This window comes from Equus asinus, chromosome 20, assembly GCF_041296235.1.
Source record: "Equus asinus isolate D_3611 breed Donkey chromosome 20, EquAss-T2T_v2, whole genome shotgun sequence".
Classification (NCBI taxonomy): Eukaryota; Metazoa; Chordata; class Mammalia; order Perissodactyla; family Equidae; genus Equus; species Equus asinus.
This window is the reverse complement of record NC_091809.1, coordinates 11,689,912-11,706,515: the sequence shown is the minus strand read 5'-3', so window position 1 is coordinate 11,706,515 and position 16,604 is coordinate 11,689,912. Positions and strand designations below refer to the sequence as shown.

The 16,604-nt window shown below is 64.5% G+C and overlaps 1 protein-coding gene across 1 annotated transcript; it reads right to left on the bottom strand.

The window, feature by feature from the left end:
* Positions 1-4,231: 4,231 nt before the first annotated feature.
* BSG (basigin (Ok blood group)) lies at positions 4,232-11,955 on the bottom strand. Its single transcript, XM_014845692.3, has 8 exons — positions 11,736-11,955; positions 6,396-6,552; positions 5,874-5,962; positions 5,655-5,791; positions 5,307-5,583; positions 5,100-5,124; positions 4,903-4,973; positions 4,232-4,820 (listed from the first exon to the last, which is right to left on the bottom strand). The coding sequence occupies exons 1-7, from the start codon at positions 11,800-11,802 to the stop codon at positions 4,910-4,912; spliced, it is 816 nt and encodes a 271-aa protein (XP_014701178.3). The 5' UTR covers positions 11,803-11,955; the 3' UTR covers positions 4,232-4,820; positions 4,903-4,909.
* Between the last annotated feature and the right edge of the window lie 4,649 nt (positions 11,956-16,604).

The following is a 16,604-nucleotide window of genomic DNA, read 5'->3' as shown; positions in this document are numbered from 1 at the left end:
GCCGCCTCCTTCCTTTCTATAGGTTTGAGAATTTCCATAATAAAAGGACGATTTTAGAGGCCGCCGGAGTCCTGGCTTTGTCCCTTGAAGGCCCCGGACCGAGGCCTCGTGTGGGGAGGGGCAGAGTGGGGTCCGCGCGCGCGAGTCTCCGGCTCCCACGGTCGCCCCCTCTCCCCACCTCCTGCTCACGAGGACAGGCCGACGAGAAGAGCCCCCCCAGGGTGCTGGCGACCCCTGCCTCCAGCAGTGGGGGCAGGGCGTCTCCTGTAAGGGGGTGGGCTTTAAAGTGGGGAAGTGCCCAGGGTCACAGGTCCCACCCCCCCCCCCCCCGCCCCATTTCTCTGGCCCCTGGGCTCAGGCCCCCAGCTCTGGGAAGACCCCCTCAGGCTCTTCTTCTGGGCTGGAGCCAGCTTGAGGGTGATTCTTGGTGTCAGGTGACATTGGGGACTCTGTCCTTAGCCCCAGTCCCCACCCCAGCTGTACCAGAGAGTGGGAGGTGTCCTTAGGGGAGGGTGGTGGGGAGACAGACGGAGGAGAGAGAGGAGGCCTGCAGGACGGTAGGAGGGGCTTCCTGGGACCCTTCAGCCTCACAGCACCTTTCTGCCTGAGGTCCTGGCGGTGCCAGGGCCCTGAGCCTGAGATGGACGACTCCCTGCACACAGTAGGTCTTCAACAGCGATTAAGGGATGGGCCCATCTGGACAATGGGAGGCTGAGCCGGGCCATCTCGCACACCCCGCCAGCCTGGCCGGAGCCGTGGAGATTCGGCGCCCCCACCAGGCGGGTCTGGCCTCCTCCCAGGGTGCCACCTCTGCCGTGCCCTCCACCAGACCCGCAGCCAGACAGGCAGGCAGGGCCGCTGCCGGTCCGTGGTGGCGAGCGGCTGGGCGGGCAGCAGCGTTGGCTGTACCAGGCTGGGCCCGCCCCAGGCAGATGTGTGTTCCAGCTGAAGGGGGACCTTTCATGCTCGCCCTGGGAAGATGTCAGTCCGGGCAGGCGGCCAGGGCCCCGGGGCTCGTGGCTGAGAGCCGGGAGGCGGACCCGCGGCCCAGCCTGAGGGCCCACCACGCCTGGTGGCGGAGAGGCAGACACAGCCCTCCTCCAGGGGCCTGGCCTGGGCCTCAAGGCAGAGGACTCGGCGACCTGGGGACCCAGGCCACTCTGAGCCTGGGGGCCTCGTCCCCAGGTCCTGAGCACTGCTCCCCCACAGGCTGCAGCCGTCTCTCCCACCCGCTCTCACCCCTAGTCCAGGCCAGGGGTTCGTTCATTCCCTCATTCATTCAACAAGGACTTACTAAGCACCTGCTCAGGGGCTGGGATTCAGAAGGGAACCTAACGGTGCTGAGAGCCGCACAGAAGAGACAAAGGACCAGCACGGCACACGTGACGTTTAGTAGGGGGCACATCCTCCCTTAGAAGGTGGTACAGGCTACATGACTCAGAGCCGGGAGAGGGGATGAGGAGGTGCTGGGGGCAAAGTCCGGGGGCCTCTCGGAGGAGGAGATGTCTGTGTGAAGACCTGAAGGCAGGGAGGGATGGTGTCCTGTGGACACCTGCAGGAAGAGTATCCTGCAAGCAGCAGAGCCTGGCAGGACAGTGCCCAGCTGTGTGAGAAAGGATGCTGAGGATCCAGGGGTGGGTGTTGGGGAGGGGGACACCCAGAGACAGCAGGTGGGCCTCGACTGTGTGCACAGGTTAAAACTGACTCAGTTGGGGGCCGGCCTGGTGGCACAGCAGTTAAGTTTGCACGTTCCCCTTTGGGGGCCCGGGGTTTGCTGGATCCTGGGTGCGGACATGACACCGCCTGTCAAGCCATGCTGTGGCAGGCGTCCCACATATAAAGTAGAGGAAGATGGGCATGGATGTGAGCTCAGGGCCAGTCTTCCTCAGCAGAAAGAGGATTGGTGGCAGATATTAGCTCAGGGCTAATCTTCCTCAAAAACAATAAAATAAAAATAACAAACCAAAACTGAGTCAGTTCACGGTAGGCTATGGGCTCTTGATCCCCATGGCCTCTTGGTGGAAACCCCTTTCCTCCTGCCGTCCAGTCGGCCCCCGACTCTGCTCCACTGTCACTGGGCTCCAGGCACAGAGCCTCCCGCAGGGCAGCTCCTTGGGGCTCTGGGCCAAATCCTGCCCACCCCGTCCATGCTGGCCCTCGAGCCTGCCCACCCCCAGCCTCCCCGTGAGCACTGAAGCCCGTGTCCTCCTCAGTTGGGGCAGGTCCTGGCGGAGCCCAAAGCCCGCAGCGCGGGGCCCTCAGGGTGAGACGAGCCCAGGACCAGGGAGGGGCCGGAGGATCCACTGCCACCCGGATTCTGCATGTCTGACCTGCCGTGGGGGTGGGACGGGGCTCCACGTCTGACCTGCCGTGGGGGTGGGACGGGGCTCCACGTCTGACCTGCCGTGGGGGTGGGATGGGGCTCCACGTCTACCGCTGGCGTGGGAAGGGGGCGGCGCGCCCCTGTCTCAGAGCCACACGTGCAAACCCCACTGTGTGGACAGAACCCAGACGGCCAGTCCTGAAGCCAGTGACCTCAAGCAGAGAATCTGTCTCCTGGGCCTCAGTTTCCCTGGCGTCTGCAGTCCTGCTGACCCGGGACTCACCCTGATGCCCTTTCTCCACACCCCAGCCGGTTCCCTGCCAGCTCTGCCCTTTGCTGCCGGGCGAGGCCCCAGCCCGCTGGCGGCCTCAGGGCCCCACATAAGGCAGCAGTGCCCTGGGAGCCACGGCGCTGGGGTGGGGACGGGGCTGGCTTGGGCCGCTTCACAGGGTGCCCAGCGAGGGGACGCGCAGGCCCAGGAAGGCGCCCCTGCTCCTCCGACGGCCCCTGTGCTGCCCCTCTGCCCTTGGCCGGCTGAACCTGAAACCCACAGGCACCCGCCAGAGGAGCCCCCTGAATCTTGGGACTCCTCCATCCCACCCCTGAGGAACCTGAGGCAGCTCTAGCGGCTGCCGCCTGGTCGCTCCCCAGCGCCATGGGCTGCATGTTGCAGGCGCCCATTAAATGCCTGTCGGGTGCACGGAAGGACAAGAGCTCGGCGCTGAGGGGAAGCATGTGTGCGACCAACTTTACTTCCACGCGGGGACTGGAGGGCCCTGGGGTGAGCAGCGTCGTGGGGGGGGGGCTCCTTCTGGGTAAGCCAACCACACGTCGGCAACCGCCTCCGGGGTCCTGCAGCCGCTGATGCTCCGGAGTCCCGGGCCGCTCAGTCGGGCGCCCAGGGGGCGGACAGACCGCAGCACCCAGAGGGCACGCGCAGTGTCGCCACGAGGAGCCCGTTTCCTCCCCAGACCCGTAGCCCCGGGGACATTGGTCCTCCGGGCCGGGGAGTCCGACGGTGGGCGCCGGGCTGGGGTCTCGCAGGGCCGGGGGGCCCGGGTCCCGCTCGGCGGCGTGTGCGTGGCGCCCTCTGGTGGCGGCCGGGCTCCCCGCAGGCTGTGGGGCCGGCATGCGGGGGGCGGGGGTGGGGTTGGGGGCACCCAGGAGGGCACCGAGGCCTCGCTGAAGCGTCCTGTCCGCAGGCAGGGCGCCCCTGTCCACCCCAGGCCCGCGGGGTCCCCAGCTCGGGCCGAGCGCCCTCAGCTTCCGAGGTGGTTGTGCTGGAGTTTTGCCGACGTTGAAAAGATAGATTCTGCGTCTGAGCTGCTGCCCGGCTTCTCTGGAGACTCAGCAAGAGCCACCGGGACCCCTGCCTCCTGCACCCGAGACCCTCACCGCACCTGCGACGGTTGAGCGTGGAAGCAGAGCCACCCCGGACAAGCCGTTCCCCTTTCTGGGACTCAGTTTCCCCACTCATCGGGGGGAGGCGTGGATGGTCCATGCCGGGCCCCAGGGTTTGGCAAGGGCATGCCCTCAAGGCTGCCCCTTGACCTCCGGGCCCCAGAGAATGCCCCCCTCCCTGTAGCCGTTGGCGTGCGGGTTGGTGAGCATGAGACCTCCTCCACCCTCCATGGGGCCCTGCCCGGGGGCTCCTGGGGCCCTGACTCCATCCCCCACTACCGTGCCCTGGCCTGACCCACTCCCGGCTGCCCCGGCCCCTCACAGACCACCCGGACCGTGGGTGCAGGCAGTTGAGGCGGGTGGCCTCTGGGACACCCAGAGGACCCCCCCACCTGCACCCCTCAACCTGGGAATGGCCTCCAGCCCCCAGCCTCACGGGGGGACGCGGCCCCATGGCTGACCCCCCACAGCTCGCCTGCTGAGACCTAGGCGCGGCGCAGACAGGACTCGAAGAGGACGCGGTTGGCCTTTATTGGTGGTCAGGGCGCTGTGGGAGGAGCCTCGCTGCTGGAGAGGGGGCCCAAGAGCTGACTCCACCCCAGGGGGTGGGAGGAGTGAGGGGGCACCCGAGGGGCCGGCAGCCCGCCGTCAGAGCCGTCCCCGGCATGACACAGACCAGGACCGACAGCGCCGGCTTCAGACGGCAGGAAGCTCGCACTGCACGACCTGTGACCTTCCGCAAAGGGCAGGGACCGGGTGCCGGCCCACACACCTCGTGAGGTGGACGCGGCAGGAGCCTGGGGAAGGCCGCCTGCCCTCCGCTTGGCCTGTGCAAGGGACCCGGGGGACACGAGGAGACACGGGGGACACGAGGGGCAGGGGAGAGGGACGCGGCCTCTCTCGGGGCTCTCGGAAATGGTGATGTAGGAAAAACACAAGCCCGGGGGACAGAATCCTACACGCAGGAAGCCCTACTTTAGTTCTTTATAAAGGAGAGAGACTGGTCTGGATCCGGGTGGGTCTCCTTTCGGAGCAGGGGGCGCGGGGCGCGGGCTCCCAGGGCTGGGCAGGCCTATGCAGACTCCTCATCAGCCACCTGCGGAGGGCGGGGTGTGGAGAGCGCGCTCAGACCCCCGGCCCTGCCGCCCGCATGGAGCAGGAGCCCCCCACACACTCACCGCTGCCTCAGCTGGCATTCCTCTGGCGCACATTCTTGTCCTTGTCGTTCACGTGGTGCCCGCTGCTCTTCCTGTGGACGACCGGGCTTTGGTGCTCAGAGAACCAAACAGCCGGCCCCTCCCCAGACCCAGAGGACGGCGTCCAGGCCCTGCCGTCGGACCCCACCCACCCCCGCCCCCGCGAGGCCGGGACTTACAGTGGAGTGGAGCCTGCATCCTCGTCTGCACAGAACACAGCCGCATGCGAGAGAAGGACAGGCCGTCAGTGGGGTCCCTGGACCGGGACCTCACAGGCGGCCTGTCCTGCCGGCGCTCAGGCCAGCCGGGGAGCTGGGGCAGGTCGCTGGGAGGCCTCGGGTCCCCCACCCCCCAGGCTGGGAGCAGAGCCGAGGGCACAGGCTCACCGTCCAGGATCTCGTCCGGCTTCCGCCGCTTCTCGTAGACAAAGATGATGGTGACCAACACGAGGACCTCGGCCACGATGCCCAGGAAGGGCCAGAGGGCGGCGAAGCGGTTGCGCACGCGCAGCGAGATGACGGCCTGGCCGCTGCCAGCCGTGCTGGTGCCATTGCAGACGTACTGGCCGGGGTCCGTGGTCAGGTCCAGCTTCGAGATGCGCAGCTCGGTCTTGGACTCCGAGGATGTCACCAAGAACTTGCCCTGGGAGGTGTTGGTGATGACCTGCAGGCAGGCGGGCCTTTAGGACCCCAGTGGAGCCTGGAACCCCCCTCCCCCCGTGGGCGCACCCTCACCTGGTCCGCAGACTCGCTGATCTTGTACCAGAACCAGTCGGTGACTGGCGGGAACGAGGTCGACTTGCAGGCCAGCACGACAGACTCCCCCTCGGTGGCATGCTCCGACTTCTTCACGGCCTTAATGTGCGGCCGCCCTGGGGGCGAGGAGGCCAGCGTCCCTCTCTGCACCGGCAACTCCACGCACCCCCAGGCCGAGCCCGCCCGCCCGCGGCTCACCCTTCACTGTGATGCTCCTCCTGCCCACGTGCTCCGGGAGGAAGATGCACACGTACTCCCCCGAGGAGTCCTCCTCGTCCATGGCCACCCTGCAGGCAGACGCGGGTGGGGACACGTGTCCGAGTGGGCGTGGCGGGAAGCCCTGGCTGCGGGGGGCAGGAGGGGCGTGTGCCCACCCCATCAAGGAGGGACCGGGTGGGGACGGGGCCACACCAAGCCTCTGCTCCCAGCGACCCCCGAGCCTGAGGACAGCGGGTGTCCGCAGCCCAGTGAGGACGAGGCCCCAGGGCGGGGGGCCACAAGTGCCGGAGGGTTAATGAGCCGCGGACCAGGGATGGGGGTGGGGAGGCTCAGAGGCCGGACAGGCCGTGCTGTCCAGCAGCCACTGGACCCTCCCGGGCTCCCCAGGCCCAGGTCCAAGCAGAGCTGGTATCACGTCTGTCCGAGAGCCCGCTGACCGCAGAGTCCTGGCACGCGGGCAGCGGTGGGGACGGGGACTCGGGCCCTCGGGGCCGCACTCACTCATACTCCATGCTCTGGCCAGGCAGCGCGTCCTCCTTGAGCACCTTGCCCGCCTTCACCCAGCGGTGGCCGATGACCTCGGCGGCGCTGTCGTTCAGCGTGCAGCTGAGCCGGGTCTTGGAGCCGAGCTCCTCCTGCCCCGGCCTGATCCTGCTCTCTGGGGTGAAGCAGAAGGGCACAGGGTTGGGACAGCACCCAGCCCGCCCCCGCCCCCATGTCCCCACCCCCCAAGTCCCTGAGGTCGGCACTGCTGGGAGGGAACACGGCCTTGCCGGACCATCCGGAGTCGCGCCTGGAAGGACACCCTCCCTGTCAGCGGCCTCGGTGTGCAGAGCGACCATGCGGACGCAGAGTGGGACATGGGGTCGGGAAGCGTTTTAACGGGCCGGGTCTGAGGCATGGGGACAGAGACCAGCGCCCACCCTGGGCCCCAGACAAAGACGAGGCATCATGGCCCGCTGCTCCAGCCCAGCACAGACCCCAAGCTCCTCTGTCACAATGAATCCGTGGCCGCTGGTCAGGGTCCCTCACCGGACGGTCTGGCAGATCCCATCTGCCCCCATTAGGTGAGGCCGCCAGGGTGGGACCGGGATGCTCGGGCCTGGGGGGACGGTGGGTAGGGGGCTCCAGGGGCCCGTCTTGGAAGACCGAGCGCTCCCACAGCCCCTCACAGTCGCCACCAAGCCCCCACTTGCCCGGGACGCTGACGTGGGCTCCTGCGGCCCCTCTGCTTGGCCTCCGACTGGCGACCCCCCTGTCAGCGAACGACGTTCCCCTTGGGAACCAAACCTGGAGATCCCAGAGCGGGGCTGAGGGGCAGCCAGGGTCTCTGGGAGCTGGGACGGGGCTGGACAGGGGCTCCTGGGGACCCCAGACCTGCGGGCACAACGGAGCAGGGGGTGGGGGAGCAGGGGAACCACCAGAACCAGGACCCTGTGCTGAGGGCAGAGCCGCCCTGACCCTCGCTGACGCCGGCCGTCGCTGGAGCAGCAAGCCCCCCATGCCCTCTCGGAGCCTGTCCAGGGCTGGGCAGATGTCACCTGGTCGCGGGGTGCCCCGCCGCCCCCGCCTGCTGGCCTGAAGCAGAGCGTGACAGCGTGACAGTCATTCACCCAGAAGCGCTGTCGGCCGTCCTGAGCCCAGGCCCGTGGGACGCGGCACAGAGCTTCCCCTTCGGCCCGAGTGCAGGAGCCCTGGCACCAGGTCAGGCGACCAGCAGAACACGGGCCGTGTCTGAACGATGTTGGCCACACAGAGCGGCCCCACGAGAACGCGGACCCCGGGACCCCAGTGGGAAACCGCGAAACCAACACGTGGAACCAGGTGGGTGGCCAGAGATCCTGACCCCACTGGACGGTCATCTCAGCACCAGTGTGAGCCGACTCCACAGGCAGCAAATCTCCACTCACGCCCACACCCCACCCGAGGGACACAACCTGACTGCACGAGGGGACCCCGCCTGGCTTGCTCCCTGCACCCAGAGACCGTCAGCTGGTCGGTTGTTAAGATTATCAGACCTCAAACCCAAAAGGGCAGTAGACGGCCTTTCTCTGAGACGCCACAGCGGGGCCTGTTCTAGAAGGGTCCGTGGGACAGCAGGGGCTGGCAGCAGGGGCCTGGCAGCGGGCCCTACCCCACCCCCGGGACCGACTGCAGAGGGCCCTCCCTCCCCGGTGGCCTCTCCCGCGTGGACGGGACGCCCGCAGGGCCGGTGCTCAGCCTCACCGCCGGCGGGCGGCTCCTCCATGAGGACAGGGCTCCCCGGACTCCAGCAGGACAAGAGGACCTGCGGAGATGCCCTCAGCAGCTCCTGGGCGCGCACACACGCACACACACACACACACACACAGTGCCGCACACGTGCAGTTAGACAGATGCACACATGCGCACAACACACATGCACACGTTTACACAGGCAGTGCACGCACACAGACACACACTCAAGGCCGAGGCTGCGCAGGACGGCACATGCAGGCTGCTGGCGCCAAGGCCCGGGCCCAGGGTGCACTCAGGACAGGCACGGGGCGGGTCTGGATGCCGGCTGCCTAGACAGGAGGCTCGGGCGCCTGCACTGTCTTCAAGGAAGTACCTCCTGCCTCCACATTTCTCAGGAGTCAGGAGTCAGGGTCTCCCAAGATAGCACAGCCGTGGCCCGTGCAGAGTGGGGGGTGACTTGGGGCACAAGCGAGGCTGGTGGCCCCTCCCAGCCCAGCTGCCCGTCCACCGCGGCTGCACCCCTGTCCCTCAGCCAGGGCTGCTGGAAAGGACCTTGGCCAGATCTGTCCCAGCCTCAGCCCTGAAGGCCACCTCCAGTGGGGGCCGAGCTGGGCCATCTCCAGCTCCACCTCCCTCCCCAGTGTCTGAGGACCCCGCAGCCTGAGGGCCACACGCAGCAGGGGACCGAGCCAGGCCACCTGGGCCACCTGCCAGCCTGTCCCCTAAGGAGTCTTCTCTGTGGCCTGGCTGCGTGCTGCCACGTGTGCTGCGTCACCTGGGGACGTCTGGAGCATCACAACGGTGCTGGCCCACCTAGGTCACCCAGGGACCTGCTGCCACAGGTGACATGACCTGTGACGTGCAAACGTGGGGACAGCAGGGGGCGACAATGGAGCAGGGCAGGAATGACGCCCTCCGGTGCCCCTGGCCAAGCCCAGGGCCCTGGACACAGGGAGTGGGGCACCCCGGGGGAATCCACAGGGAATGGGATGGGAGGAAGGACGGGCCTGGCCCTGAGCCACCCTGGAAACTCAAAGACCCAACTCTGCCGCGTGACCGGAACCCCAGTTCCCCGTAGGGTCACCTTCATCTAAAAACAGCCACCCACTCCGCACCCACTGGGGCAGGGCCGGGGCGCAGGGCCAGGCAGGCCTCGTGGTCAGCAGCCCGGGAGCCCTCGGGACAAGGCTGCAGGCACCCGCCCTCCACCCCGCCCGCTGCCGTGCAGCAGGCCCGGCAGGACAGAACGTGTCTGGGACGCCAGCCCGGCTCACCGTCTCCCACCCCCAACCCCGCCAGCACGCGGCTCCCCCGACCTGAGGCTCAGAGGGCCCACGTCACCAGCCACAGGACCAGCTGGCAACCCCGTGCCAGCCCATGCCGGCCCAGCAGACGACGGGACCCTAGATGGTCCCGGGGGAGCCTGGTTCTCCCGGAGAGGACATGAGCGCCAGCAACATGCGGGTGGAGGAAACCACCCCTGCAGGGGCCCCGAAGCAACTCCTACTTCACTCACCCGGGGGGAGGGTCGTCCCCAGCCCCGGGAATAGAGGTGCTGTCACACGAGGAGGGCCCCCCGAGAAGCTGACACCGGCCGAGGCCTCCTCCACCCACCGGGCCATCGGCGCCAGGTCTGAGGGGCTGGGGCGGACTCGAGGCCTATCTCCGAGCTCGTCTGAGTCCTCCCAGAGGCGCCTGCAGGCTGGCCGGAGGCCAAGGGCCTGGGCCCAGAGGCCGTCAATAAACGGTCGCTTTGGTCATAAGGAAGAGAAAAGGGGTGGGCTGGGATCTGGAAGTGGGTCAGGAGTGACCAGGTGAGTCCCTCCCGGCCCCACTCAGGGCAGCCAACCGGGTCAGGGCTCAGAGCTCCTGCCTCCCAGGAGGGCGCGGGCCGACCCTTCTGGGCTGCACTTTGTTCCCTCCGCGCCCGACACCATAAATCTTTAACCCAGGACCACAGGCCGAGTCGAGACACGGGAGAGCGGTCGTCCTGGAAAACGCCCTAACTACGTTCCCAGGCACATCCCCCCAACCAGACATCTGCCACCCCAAACCCGCCCCCGCCGCGAGGAGTCGAGACAACCAGCCTCCCCACGCTTCCCACTCGGCACCACTCGGCCACCTTGGGGCATCTCGCCTCCAGTCCCGGGCCTCAGTTTCCACCCTGTAAAACGAAGAGGGGAGACTACACGCCATGTCATCCTGGGCCCCGAAATCACACAAGATGGAAGGAAGCAGAGCGACCGGGGCTCCCTACAAGGGCTCAGTGTTTGGGCCAACAGCCAGGAGCAGGTGCGGACCTGGTGCAGGCCACGGGACCCAAATCCCGGCAAGAATGACAATCCCCTCCTGCTCGCAGAGCCGGCCCCCTTCAGGGACATTTCCGTGCGTGTGGCTCCAGCGTCCACTTGAGGACAACAGCCCACTCCCCGGGTGAGAGCCAAGGGCTCAGGGAGTCGGGGGGGTCCCTCCACTCACCCCCAACACTCCCCGGGCAGGGAGCCCCACCCTCAAGTTGTCTCCCCAGGCCCCAGAGGGGCCGCTGGAGGACCCAGTGGGGTTGTCCCTTCCCCTGGTGGGGGTCCCTCCAGATCCCCTCCCCAGGGGCCCCATCCAGGGGTCAGGCCGGCTCCAGACCCCTCCCCTCCCCTCCCCTGAGCCAGAAAATCAGGAGCTTCGCCCCCAGTACCACCCTGGTCAGACCCCTGGGGCCGCCCAAGCAGATACTGCCTGCCCCCAGCCCCACACTGCCGCCCCTGGAGGTCCCCCCAAAGCCTGAGAAACCCCCCCCATCTGGCAGTGCTGCGCTCGGAGCTCCCCCGACCCACTCCTGAGTGCTCCCAAACCCGGGGACCCAGTGCAACCCTCCGGGGTCTCCCCAAACCGAGGGGACCCACAGCACTGCCACACCAGAACTGCCCCCGAGCCCCACGCAGGACCTCGGCGGGGACCCCCTGACACACAGTACCACCCCCAGGAGCCTCCGAGGCCCCGCAAATCCCAGGGAGCCCCACACTGCCGCCCCCAGGATCCCCCGGCTCCTCCCAAATCCTAAGGGCCCCCCTGGTTTCCCCCAAACCCCGGGGAACCCCCCCAAAACCCGGGGAGCCCCCACGCTGCCCTACCTGGGAATCACTCGGGTCCCCCCAAACACCGGGTCCCCCCTGCGGTCCCCCCAAAGCCCAAGGACACCCCGCCTTGCCGTCCCCGGGATCCACCTGGGTCCCCCAAAGCCCGGCGACCCCCCGCGTTGCCGTCCCCGGGATCCACCTGGGTGCCCCAAAGCCCGGCGACCCCCCGCGGTGCCGTCCCCGGGATCCACCTGGGTGCCCCAAAGCCCGGCGACCCCCCGCGGTGCCGTCCCCGGGATCCACCTGGGTCCCCCCAAAGCCCGGCGACCCCCCGCGGTGCCGTCCCTGGGATCCACCTGGGTCCCCCAAAGCCCGGCGACCCCCCGCGTTGCCGTCCCCGGGATCCCCCGGGGTCCCCTCAAGTCCCGAGGACCCTCCGCGCTGCGGGCCCCGGGAACTCCCTCGGGTCCCCCCAAACGTAGGGGACCCCCCGCACTGCCGCCCCCCCGAACCCCGCGGCCCCGAGCCGGCCTCCTCCGCCCGCCGGCCTCACCTGCCCCGGAATCACCCCCGGCGCCCAGCACCACGAGCCCCAGCACCACCACCAGCGCGGCCGCCATGTCGCCACCGTCCCCGCCGCAACCGCCGCCCGCGGCGCTATAAGAACCGGTCGGCGGGCCGGGCGCGCGCACGCAGGGCGGCGTCGGGGGCGGAGCGGGGCGCGCACGGCACGTCGGCAGGAGCCCGCGCACGCGCACGGGTGCACGTATGCCCGCGCGGGGCCGGGCCGGCTCTTGCTACGGAAGCCGGGGCGGCAGCACCACGTGACCCGAGCAGGCCCCGCCCCTCGGCCTGTGGCGTGGCTGCGTTGCTAGGAGACGGGGGCGCGGCCGGCGAGGCGGGGCTGGGAGCCGGGTTTCTCCTCGCTCTTGGGAAACCGTGTTAGAACGGCGCTGCGCCCCCGAAAGCGGCTAAAATGCTCGACTTATAGTATGTGTTTTCTACCACAATACGAAAAAGAAAAAAGCATTAAAAGGAGGCGATAGGGACCCTTGTGAACAGGTGGATGTGGGCCCGCAGGCCAGATTTGGCCAAAAAACATCTGGAGGCGATTAAATTTGAGTTTCAGACAGAGACTGAGTGATTTCTTAGTGTAAGCATCCAGTGCAATATTTGGATGTACTTATGCCAGGAAAGGATCGCTATCTGTATGAAATTCAAGCGTAACCGGCCATCCGATATTTGCCTGGGAGACCTACCCTGGCGTCCCCACGTTTTACAACAAACGCTTTATAAAATGATAAATAATTTCAAGCAAAAACAGGGTCATGTAATCTTCGTGACCCTGGATTAGGCAGTGGTTTCTTAGACGTAACACCAAAAGCACAAACAACAAAGGAAACAGTAAATTGGACTTCATTAACATTACAGAATTTTGTGCTTCGAAGAGCACCAAGAAGAAAGTGAATAGACCCACAGAATGGGAGAAAATATCTGTAAATCGTGTATCTGATCAGGACTTATATCCAGAATCCATGAAGAACACTTACAACTGGATTAAAAGAAGATGAATGACTCAATTAAGAAAACGGACAAAGGCGGCCAGCCCAGTGGCGTAGTGGTTAGGGTCCTGCATTCAGCTTCAGTGGCCTTGGGTTCACAAGTTCGGATCCTGGGTGGAGACCCTCACACTGCTCATCAAGCCGTGCTGTGGTGGGGTCCCACATACAAAATAGAGGAAGATTGGCACAGATGTTAGCTCAGGGCCAACCTTCCTCTAGCAAAAAACAAACGAGCAAAACAAACAGACAAAGGATCTGAATACACACACTTCTGCAAAGAAGATACGGAAATGGACAAGAAGCCCCTGAAAAGGTTTACGACATCCTGAGCCCTCAGGGAAGTGCAAACCAAAACCACAGTGAGATGATGGTTCACACCCGAGCGGATGGCTGTCAGCAAAAATGCAGAAAATAGCAAGTGCTGGTGAAGGTGGAGAAATCAGAGCCTGTGCACGGCTGGTGGGATGCCAAACGGTGCAGCCGCTGTGGAAAGCACCCTGGCAGATCCTCAGAGGCTTAAACCAGAGTTACCATCTGACCCAGCAAAGCCTGAAAATCCACATCCACACAGAAACTCATGCCCAGATGTTCACAGCAGCACGACTCATAATGGCTGAAAGGCAGAGCAACCCGAATGCCCACTGATGGATGAACGGATCCACACTCGTGTCCACCCACACACTGGAGCACGACGCAGCTGTGAAGAGGAGCGAGGCCCTGACACGGCTGCACGTGGATGGACCTGCACACACGACGCTCAGGGAGAGAAGCAGACACAGAAGGACACACGGCGTGTGACCCCATGGACGGGAAACGTCCAGAACAGGCCGATCCACAGACAGAGAGCGGGCTTGCGGGGGCCAGGGGCTGGGGAGGGGGTGGGGGTGATGCTGATGGGGAAAGGGTTGCTTTTTAGGGTGATGAAAATGTTCTAAAATTGATTGTGGTGATGAGCGCACAACTCTGAAATGTACTAAGCCCACTGAGCTGTACACTTTAAATGGATGAATTGTACCGTATGTGAATTATCTCAACTGAAACATAGGGTCATGTAAGGGGGCGGCTGCTCTAGCTAAGGGGTCAGGTGCCTTTTTGGAGGTGATGACATGTGAGATGATGACAATGAGGAGGCAGTGGCCACGGGAAGGGGTGAGCGGTACGTCTGGGAACAGCCTGTCCGGCGCAGGGAGGCAGGCCCGGGGAGGAGGCTGAGAGGAGCCGGCCAGCAGAGTCCCAGCTCAGTGGACATCGGAGGCAAAGGCGGGAAGGAGGTGGCAGAGGGGCCAGGACTTGCTGAGAAAGGGGCTATGGGGTGAGGACCTCAGGCCTGCGAGACCCACTCTCAGAAGTGCCCGGAGCTGACCAGAAGCCCCAGCCCTGGGCCCATGGGCTTGGCAAGGCCGCCTGCACGGGGTCGAGAGCTACGTGCAGCATGAGGGAGGCCGGCGGCCAGCTGGCCCCAGGGCCCCTCCGGCCGGGGCCGCATTCCTGCCCCCCCTGCCCTCCCTGGGCTGGGCTGCCGACAGATCTCGTGGGAAATATCAGGGCTGCCAGGAAGCCTTTGTTTACAAAATAAAGCCGCTCCTCCTTGAAGACCCAGTTTTCTGGTCCCCTCCCTGAAAGCCTTTCCTGCCCCCTCCCCCAGATCCCTCTCTGCTCCGTCCTGGCCCCACCCGGGGGCAGGAGGCTCCCCGTCCCCCTCTGCTTCCAGGGAAAGGCCAACCAGGAGCACTCCGGGAAGGGTGGGCAGAGGTAGCAAACAGAAATACAGGACACCCAGTTAAATTTGAATTTCAGGTAAAAAAAAAAATCAGTCCGTCTCTTAGTATGAGTATGTCCCACGCAGGATCTGGGATATACTGATCCCAAAAGCGATCCATTCTACACCTGAAATTCAAACTTCACTGGGCGTCCAGTATTCCACCTGGCGTCTCTCACCCGGTCCCCTCGCCCTCGGTAACTCCCCTCATCGCATGGGTCACTCTCGGACCTCAGGTCCATCCCGGCCTCTCGCCTGCTGCCCGCCCACCTGTGTGCAGGGGCAGGGACAGCCGGCCTGGCCTGGCCTGGGCCCCACATGCTCCCGGCGGGTGCCCCTAACTGGCTATGGCCAAGTAGACTTCCAGGACCCTCGCTGTCTCCCACTCTCGGCCCCTGCGGCCTGCACCCCTCGGGAGGGGTCCGGACTTTGATCCGGCGTCTTCCTGGCACAGCAAGATGAGGGAAGCTGCCGTCTGTCCAGCTTTGCTCTGCGCCTGGGCCTGCCCGGTAGAGCCTTCGTCCAGCAGCTCCAGGAATCAAAGCCGGACCCCTCCTGCAGCCTCAGGCCCAGCCCCGCTGACCCCTGGGCTTCTCGCCCTCCATGCCCCCCACACCTTTGGCTCCGGCCTCATGGGCACCGTTTCCTGCCTCCGAGCCTTTGTCTGGGCTGTGCCTGGCCCCGATGCCCTTCCCTGCATCACGCTGGCCACCTCCTGGCAGAGGCCTCCCCGGCTGGCCGTCCCGTCCCGTTGGCTTCCTTCTACTTTTTGTTACAAAACCTTTCAACTCGCAGCCCAGGGCAGAGAAGACGGCATAGGATCTCGGTGCCCTCGCTGGCTCTTGCGCAGGGTTTCCGGCTCATTCTCTGCATTTTTCTGAGAGGGGAACTCTGAGATCCAGCCCCTCCCAGCGGTGTTTGTGGGGCGCGTGGACTTTATTCTCTGGGCGCAGGGGGCCCAGGGAGGGACTGAGCGGGAGCGCGTCATCAGCTGACGCGTGCGGTAGGGGGATGTCTCGGCCGCCAGGGGAGGGGGGCCTGAGGGTCGGGAGTGGACGTGGGTAGGGACAAGGCGGCCCCTAGACCCTGTGAACGGGACGGTATTTGGAGAAAGGGTCTCTGCAGATGCAGTTAAGTTAAGGGTCTCGAGACGAGCTCGTCCTGGATGCGGGGGTCCTCATAACTGAGAGAAGACAAGAGACACAGACACAGAGCAGAGGCCACGTGGAGACGGAGGCAGAGGTGGGGCGACTCGGCCACACGCCCAGGACGCCTGGGGCCCCTGAGGCTGGAAGAGGCAGGAGGGACCCTCCCTCCTGGAGCCTCCAGGGAGATTGTGGCCCTGCCCCCCTTGACCTCTGATTTCTATCCCCAGAACCCTAAGGATTTTTTTCCTTTTTTTAAAAAATATTTTATTTTATTTTATTTTATTTATTGAGTTAATGATAGGTTACAATCTTGTGAAATTCCAGTTGTACGTTAATGTTTGTCAGTCGTGTTGTAGGTGCACCCCTTCACCCTTTGTGCCCACCCCCACCCCCCTTTCCCCTGGTATCCACTAATCTGTTCTCTTTGTCTACATTTTTAAATTCCTCATATGAGTGGAGTCATACAGAGATTGTCCTTCTCTAACTGGCTTATTTCACTTAACATAATTCTCTCAAGGTCCATCCATGTTATTGCAAATGGAATGATTTTGTTCTGTTTCGCAGCTGAGTAGTATTCCATTGTATATATGTACCACATCTTCTTTATCCATTCGTCTGTTGCTGGACACTTAGGTTGTTTCCACGTCTTGGCTGTTGTAAATAATGCTGCCCTGAATATTGGGGTGCATAGGACTTTTGGGATTGCTGACTTCAAGCTCTTTGGATAGATACCCAGTAGTGGGATAGCTGGGTCATATGGTAGTTCTATTTCTAATTTTTTGAGAAATCTCCATACTGTTTTCCATAGTGGTTGTACCAGTTTGCATTCCCACCAGCAGTGGATGAGGGCTTCTTTCTCTCCACAACCTCTCCAACATTTGTCACTTTTTGTTTTGGTTATTTTTGTCATTCTAATGGGTGTAAGGCGATATCTTAGTGTAGTTTTGATTTGC

Bases quoted from the DNA above. Each gene is read 5' to 3' on its own strand.
- BSG (XM_014845692.3), bottom strand. From the start codon at position 11,802: ATGGCGGCCGCGCTGGTGGTGGTGCTGGGGCTCGTGGTGCTGGGCGCC. The intron at 5,125-5,306 runs GTGAGCCTGTGC...TGTTCTGTGCAG, and splicing joins GCCGGACGAGATCCTGGACG to ACGAGGATGCAGGCTCCACT. The intron at 4,974-5,099 runs GTAAGTCCCGGC...GGTCGTCCACAG, and splicing joins GATGCAGGCTCCACTCCACT to GAAGAGCAGCGGGCACCACG.